Source organism: Diplotaxodon limnothrissa, linkage group LG1, assembly GCF_057381915.1.
Source record: "Diplotaxodon limnothrissa isolate DT_005_m linkage group LG1, D_limnothrissa_male_GT1.1, whole genome shotgun sequence".
Lineage (NCBI taxonomy): Eukaryota > Metazoa > Chordata > Actinopteri > Cichliformes > Cichlidae > Diplotaxodon > Diplotaxodon limnothrissa.
The window spans coordinates 25,778,234-25,786,395 of record NC_140596.1 but is presented as its reverse complement, the minus strand read 5'-3'; the positions used below and the strand labels follow the sequence as shown (position 1 = coordinate 25,786,395).

Here is an 8,162-nt window from a genome sequence, read left to right as displayed (position 1 = left end):
CCACACTGACTTCAGCACCAAAGGGTTCTCGTTTGAGTTTTGCAGAAATAACAGTGGCATAACAAGAAGTTTTATTTATGCAGGACCAAATCTCCCTCTTTTTCTTCTTCTTCTTCTTCTTCTTCTTGTACTGACTCAATCTGCTGCTTTAGAGGAGAGTGACTTGAGGTCCTTAATCAAAGCCTGCTTCTGACTGTTAAAAAAGCCTTCATTACAGTTTCTCCATCCTAGGTATGGTCCAAATTGGTGTAACATGTAGTGTATGTGCTAGATAAACTATACTGTATTTTAATATCACATGCTGAAATAGTTTTACATGTAATCTGGAAACATCTGTAAGGCTCGGTGGTGTCTGCTACTTACAAAAAACCTTTGATAGAAAGCACATGTTTTGAGGAGAAGCACAACAGATAAGAGATCCTTTACGCTGTGACGCTTTTGATGTCAGAAATGCCTTTCTTCTTATTTTCAGACACTTGTTTCATCAGTCATTCCGTCACTTATGCAATTTGAACCTTAGATTTGCCTCCTCCATGTAGAAATCACATGACAGTTCAACACATCTCCATATATTGTTTTGTGATCTTATGAATAGGTGAAATATTTGGGAAGTATTTTTTTTGTATTATGTAAAACGACCTCCGTCGTTCTTCTAGATGACTATATTACTGTTCACTTTGTCTTCTTCGGCTCTTGGTTATCGTAGATGACAGATTGTGCTTCTGACTGACGTAAAAACCTTCTGTGTGCTGTATTTAATCAGAAGTGGGTTATTCTGATCATCGTGCTACTGTGAATTTTGCTATAATAGCACTCTCTGAAGACTGTAGTTTGTTACTCTTTTTTTTCTTGGCAAATGTCAGAACACCGTGGTAGGTCACACTACTAACAAACTCAGAAGGTAGATAATGAAATACATGATTTTAGGAGCAGAAATGCATCAGACACTAATGACAACTCTTCGCTGACGTTACGTTTGAATACAAAATGCACTAGTTAACCCTGAATGTCAAACTTATGTGCCTGCTCAACACTTCTCTGCACTAAAAACAAGACTTTGAGGAGTGTATTCCTGCTCATCTTGTGCTGTTAGTGTCTTATATTCCATAAAGTGCAATGTAAATGTGTCCAACAGCCAGGTTACTGAATATTTTAATATGATTCTCAGATACTGTTTCTTTCTTTTCTGTTTACATACATGTGTGTTGGTGGTCATGGCAGACACTACAAGTCATAAAGAAGTGCTGTTTTCATTCATGATTGTGTATTTCTAAACTGCTAAATTCATTTTATTTATTAAAAAGAAGATGACAACGAAGAATTTATTTGGTCTCGTGTTTGCTTTCCTCCTTTGATCCAGTAATTGCACTGGGAAACTTGGCAATTAATTAACTGTAGTTGTGTTGTAGAGACGCAAAAAGTTGCTTAAGAGGTTCATTTCTGAAAAAATCTACAATAATCAGGAACTTTGTTAGCTACGCCTGTTCAGTTGCAAATCTCTAATCAGCCAATCGCATGGTTAAGACCACCTGCTGAAGTTCAAACCAATCATCAGATCAGGATGCCGGGATTTTCCCACACAGCCGTCTCTAGTGTTTACAGAGAATGATCTGAAAAAACAAAACCAGATGGTGTAATGGTGTGGAGGACATACGACATACAAGTGTATTACATACACTCGTATGTCTTCACACGCATATACACTTGAGCGACATCCCCTTCTAGACTGGTAGGGTTTAATATGATGTTGGTCAACCATTTACATCTCTAACAGCTTCATCTCTCCTGGGAAGGCTTTCCACAGGATTGAGGAACGTGTGGGAATTTTTGTCCATTCATCCATTTGTGAGGTCAGACACTGATGTTGGATGAGAAGGCCTGGCTCAGGTGTGGGGTTGAGCTCAGGACTCTGTGCAGGCCAGTCAAGTTCTTCCACATCGAACCTGCTGTGGTTCTACGTGGCCTACCTTGTTGTGGCTGTTGTTCCCTATTGCCTCCACTTTGTTATAATACCACTAACAGATGACTGTGGAATATTTAGTTCCACATGAATGTTTATAGAAGCGTTCATGTGTGTCTGTCCACGTGATTAAAACATTCACTCGTCACCAAACACAGTAATCCTTTCCACGAAAACGACAGCAGGCTTACGAGACCTCAGGAAACCTCAATAATAATAATGTGAGACACACCTACACGTGTCCATCTGTGTCTCTGTATGTGTGCACACCAGCATGCTTGCACCGTGTAAGCTGATAACTTACAAAGTCTGCAGTCAGCACATCCCTGAGAAACCTCCTCACTGTCATCATCCTATTATCTCGAGGAGACGGCAGCCAGTTACAGACACTCTACAGCTGATACTCAGATTTTTATTAGTCAGAAGTGACCGTTCTGATTTTGCTCATTCTCATAGTCAAAACTATATAATTGTTCATATCATTTTATTTGTTATTATTCAGACTCTTCATTATGTTGCTTAAATACATTTATCCACTGTTTCTAAGGACACATTTGGAGGTCACAACGCTTGAATTTTGCTCCTTCAGATTTCTAGATCTTACAATTTATTTTGCAACAACATTAATAAATTACTTGGAAACTTAGGTCTATAGACTGCTTAAGTTGAATACAAGTGGCTTAAAGGCGGTTTGATAAGTATCCCTACAGATCCAGATACATGATACTAGCAGGTGAGTAGTGGTACTGTGTGACTATCTGACATGGTTCATTTCACTGCTTTGAGGTAAAAGACGACTTTCCCCTCATAGGGGTCGTGGATGTTTTCGTAGCTGATCTTTTCAGACACCACTCTGCACTGGATCTTGGCTTCCTTCTCTCCGACCAGGCTGAACCGAACGGCCACCAGTGGGTTGACATAAGTAGGCTGTAAAAGAAAGAAAGAAAGAAGAAGAGGCAGAGTGTTGGTTCCTTACCCAAGTGCAACATAAGAACGAGGGTACCTGAACAGAAAAAAAAGTGCTTATGATGTGGCACCGAATCATCTCAAGACTCTTATGATAAAATAATGGTAGAGAACCTGCAACAGTATAAATAAAAAACTCCAACAATCCAACAATCATCAGTGAACAAGCACTCAACAAAGAGGATTGTGAATTCGGTGTCCATATCTGACATCCAGAGATCAAAGCAAATGAGACACGATGTTTCTAATTTTAGCACTTCTGTGCATGTGAACAAAGGGAGACACAAACATTCGTTTAAAGAGCGAGTTCTGGTCAAAGCACTGAAGATCAAAGTAGTTCCACCCAGAGTAAATGTCTGGCTGTGTTTTAGGGCCAAATACCATAACTGTAGTTTTGTTTGTATTTGGCTCATCCAGGCCATTATAGATGAAAATCCCAGGGTGTGATCTCCATAGCAAAATAAAACGCCTCTAGTGTTTTCATATATTTAGCCTTTATTGGACAAAATGGTTGAGAATGGGCAGGAAATTTGGTCCAGGCTGAATTAAACCCAGGTCTCTGCAGCCTTTCAGCACATAGCCATGCTCTGCATCCTGTATGCTCCACTAATATGTTTCATCTTTGTTCTTCAGTTCAACTCATGTTATCAAATTAAGTAAGTAATGAGGTTAAGAAAGCACAGAGTGACCAGTTTCATTATTTCTGTGTATCAGGCTGGTGTTTCACCCTTTTTATGTATTTGTGCTAAAAGCAAATGAAGGTTACTGTACATGGAAGAAGCCTCCTGAATATTAGATCATTATCTGCTGTCTTACCTGTGCTAGATTTCCATAGTATGGGAAGTAGGAGGGATCCATGATTCCACCGTCTGGGAAATACTCTATTTTTGCCACACTGTCCTCTCCATCCTACATCCAAACAGAAACAGAGTTTTATTTTATTGAAAGAAGATCTTGATTCATTTTGTGAATCTTTGTTAAACTGTGGCTGATGAGTTTAAAAGGCAGGAGATTAACAGACAGGAAGCGTGTGATGGAAAGAGCTGTGAAAGGTGGAAAATGTGTTGAATCCAGTGTTTTTCCACAGTATAGAGTCACCCTATACCCACTACTTTTTTCAGATATTATACTACTACTTTACTACTTTAAAGTAACTGCATGCAGCTCACCAGTATGGTGCAGTTCACATATGGGGGCCGAGCGGTGTTATTAGAAGGCAAAAAGTCAATAATCTGCAGACAAAACACAACATTTGCTTTTAGTTCTGGTTATTATATGATGTCATTGCTTTTCTAGCTTAAATATCCTGACAGAGTGAAACCAAACGCACCCTGTTCATCTTGATGACGACACAAGGCATGGTGCTGTTGTAGCCAAAAGTCGGATCCTCAATTCCAGAGCAGGGTCCCAGCATGCTCTGCGTGAAGGGGCAAGCCCACTTGGTGTGGTGGGGGGCAGAGAAGGTCTTCTGGATGAAGTACTTCCCCTTGGTGCAGTTGTAGTTGTTGCACTCCAGCTGCTTGGTGTCATTGTAGGCTAAAAGAGAGAGGTGAAAACAGAGCCAGGTGTCTTTTTTTAATTTTCTTTGACATATGTGCACATTAAAAGTTACATAATGCAGAATAAATCGTGTATGGGAACACTAACGCTTCAGGAAGTCGTGAAGGATGTTGGCCATTTCCATACAGCTGGCCTTCTCTGACGTGTTGTAGGAGATTTCAACGTCTTCCTCTCCGTATGTGTCCGGCCACACCATCACCCCTGAGTGGGAAAGCAGATGCTTATGAGGCACTGAGATATCTTTTGTGATTATTTATGTATTTATGTATTCATGATTTATGTAACCTGGTGATGTTAGTCGATCTTGGTAGTCAGGTTTGTAGGGACTGATGGTGTACATGAGGACCCAGATCGCCAAAGAAAAGAGCCCCGTCATGATGACGTAGAAGGCCACATAGTACAGACTAATGTACACTGTGAAGGAAGGAGTTTATTAACACACCTTTATGGGTACATCAATAAGTGTTTTAGTTATCAATGTTGCTCACTCTGAAGCTTGGAAAATCAGAGTGAGAGAAAGAATATTTACTGTACACACTAGCAAGGCAGCTCTGCCTAATGTGGAAACGCAGAGGTCAAGGTGTCCTCTGCTGCTGCAAACTGAATTTAATCTCATTGTAAGGTCAAGCAGAGAAGGGTGCACAAAACTTATCATTACTTATCTCTCGCTGCTCTAGGAGTGCATGACATGTGACTGGGATCACGCGTGTCTTTCAGCAAACACACACACACAGATACTGTTGAGGCCTTTTATGTTTTATGTGAAAGAAAAACAACTACACTCACCGGCCACTTCATTAGGTACAGCCTTTCAACTGCCCTTTAATGTAAATGTGTAACGAGCCAATCGGCCCTGACTTATATGATTTAAAGAGGGTTTACAGAGAAAGGGCCGAAAACAGAAAACATCCAGAGAGTGACAGTGCCTTGTTGATGCCAGAGGTCAGACTGCTTTAAAGTGATAGAAAGGAATTAGTAACTCAAATATTTACTTGTTACAAGCAAGTTCTGCAGAAAAGTACCTCTGAAAGACAGCAAATTAAACCTACAACAACATAAGATCACACTCGGTGCCATTCCTGTCATCGAAGAACAGGAAGCTGAGTTACAGCTTCACACAGTTTCAATTTCTGCTGTGACATTTGAATCTAGGGTCAGAGCCCTCAACACACCAAACCTTAATGGTAGCAGATGGGCTACAGCAGGAGAAGACCACATCTGGTGCCATTCCTGTTAGCTAAGAGCATGAAACCGAGGCTACTTAACGGATGGGAAGAACTGGTCAGTAGAAGATGGAAAAATGTTTCCTGGTCTGATGACTCTCGTTTCAGCTACATTCACATTTTAGGGTCAGAATTTAGCATTAACACCATAAAAACATGGCTCCATCCAGTTCAGGGTGGTAGTGGTGTAACAGCATGGGGGATACTTTCTTGGCACGCTTTGGGCATCTTAGTACCAACTGAGCTTCATTTAAACACCACAGCATTCCTTGCTGACCACATCAAATCCTTTATGAGGACAGTGTGCTCATCATGCGCACCATGTCACAAAGCTCAGATCACAGCAACAATTCAAAATAAAATACAGACAAAAAGAAAAGAAAAGATTTAAAGGTTATTAGGACAATTTTTAACATGTAACTTGACTGAATGAGTGCTATCAGCATGTTTTAAATAATCTGAAAAATACTTGTTGCAAGCGGTTTAAAAATTCTAGTCTATTTAATGCAGGAGAGGTTAGTGAAGTCATGTCCTTGTTACCCCATTTCTCTGGCGTTCTTCCCATAAACGTCCCATTTTCCGAGTTCCAGACAAAGCGGCCGAAGTCTTCACACCGCTGCCCGCAAGTCCTCTTTTCCTTCAGAGTGGCCATGATGGAGCTTCACAGCAAACCTTTTCTCTTTCCTTCTCTCAGCTCAGTAAAGACAGCTGTAATATTTCTTTCTTCCCTCTCTCGTCCCTCTCCAAATCTTCTGAGGAACTTTCAGCTTTTGTGTTAACGTCTTGCGTCCAGTCTCATTCTTTTCTGCACTTACAGTCGGTCCACAGTGTGATGTGTGTTATCTTTCACTATGTATTTATGAGGCCAAGATAAGGTGTACCGTGACAGGAGCAGGTAAACTTCCTTCATTAGCAATGACGTCCTTGATTCACTGGAGAAACACCAGGATCACCTTGAAAAGGTTGGCTACTACTGATAACAGGACTGATTTAAATCACTGCAAATCCAAACAGAAATGAAAACCTGAGTCAGTTTGGCCTCTGAAACATTTGACTAATTCTGATGTACTAAAGCACAAACTTTATAGGTACTAGCCCATTTTTTGTGGCAGAGATTCAACAAGATGCTGGAAATGTTCCTCCAGCAGGGATTTTGCTCCATGATGACATGACAGCACCACAGTTTCTGCAGATTTGTTGGCTGCACATCTGTCACATCCTAAAGGTGCTCTACTGGGTTGAGCGTAGGTTATTTTAATACAGGGCTGCAAAAACTTCAAATTCAGTTTCAGGTGGAGGCTCCGCCGGCTTGCTTCACTGCTACTAAGTTCATATATTTTAATGACACCAGCTACTCCAGCTACTATGAAGCATTGTCATGTTCAAGAATCCAGTTTGAGGTGATCTGAGCTTTGTGACATAATACATGATCCTGCTGAGGTCCTAAAGGGATGGGGGGGGGGGGTGATACAAAGCATATTTTCATTTCATCTAGTGTCCAAATGTTGCTCAGAAATTGAGACTCTGGCATTTTTCAGCGTCAGGTGCAGTCTTCTGCTGTTGTAGGTTTGATGTTTCGTGCATTCAGAGATGCTCTTCTCCATACATTGGTTGTAACAAGTGATTGTTTGAATTACTGTTGCCTTCATATCAGCTCGAAGCAATCTGGCCATTCTCCTCTAACCTCTGACATCAACAAGACATTTTTCCCCAGAGAAAACTGCCGCTCACTGGAAGTTTTCTCTTTTTTCTCTCTCTGTTTCCTTTCCTTTCTCTTTACCCCAGAGATGGTTCTGTGGGAAAATCCCAGCAGATCAGCACTTTCTAAAATTCTCAGATCAGCCTGTCTGGCACCAACAACCATGCCACATTCAAAGTCACTTAAATCACTTTTCTTCACTTTCTTAATGTGCAGTTAACAGGTGTACCTAATAAAGTGATGGAGAACTTTGCTCTCTCTCTACACTGCTGTCATTACTGTCCCGCTACATACATGCATATTTTTACCTAATTTGTCTCTTTTTCCTCTTTCATTTTCTGCCTCTACTTTCCATCGTGTTCCCTCACACCTTGTTCTCGTCCCGCCTCCGGCACAGAGCACATGGTCGGGCACGGGGCAGAGCATTACAGAGATTCAGCGTGGATAAGTGTCTTTGAGGAAAGGCGATGAGTCAGGTAGATCTGCATGTGTGTGTGCATGTGTGAGAGGCAGAGACTGTCAGGGAGGGAAGTCACTCTGCAGTGAGCAGATGCTCACATGTGCGAGTCACTCTGCTTCTGAATCACCGGAGGAAGAAGTCCTCTCTTACATCACTTACTTCTCTGTGATTTTTGTCTGCATTTTGCGATTTCTTTATTTCGGTTCTCATTTGCAGACTTTCCCATCTGCTTTTTCTTCCCTGTAACACTTTAGTTGCATCTCTTTATCCTTCCCTCCTTTTCTCTTATCCACC

At 41.2% G+C, this 8,162-nt stretch overlaps 1 protein-coding gene across 1 annotated transcript; it reads right to left on the bottom strand.

The window, feature by feature from the left end:
• Positions 1–2,728: 2,728 nt before the first annotated feature.
• On the bottom strand, positions 2,729–6,361 carry LOC146639866 (potassium-transporting ATPase subunit beta-like). Its single transcript, XM_085355988.1, has 7 exons — positions 6,250–6,361; positions 4,772–4,900; positions 4,574–4,687; positions 4,257–4,462; positions 4,096–4,158; positions 3,743–3,835; positions 2,729–2,887 (listed from the first exon to the last, which is right to left on the bottom strand). Exons 1-7 carry the CDS (start codon positions 6,359–6,361, stop codon positions 2,729–2,731), a joined length of 876 nt encoding a protein of 291 aa, XP_085212114.1.
• Between the last annotated feature and the right edge of the window lie 1,801 nt (positions 6,362–8,162).

Excerpts from the sequence above, each read along its gene's own strand:
- LOC146639866 (XM_085355988.1), bottom strand. The coding sequence starts at position 6,361 with ATGGCCACTCTGAAGGAAAAGAGGACTTGCGGGCAGCGGTGTGAAGAC. Across the intron at positions 4,688-4,771 it reads AGATCGACTAACATCACCAG|GGGTGATGGTGTGGCCGGAC; the intron begins GTTACATAAATC and ends TTTCCCACTCAG. Across the intron at positions 3,836-4,095 it reads ATGTGAACTGCACCATACTG|GATGGAGAGGACAGTGTGGC; the intron begins GTGAGCTGCATG and ends GTTTGGATGTAG.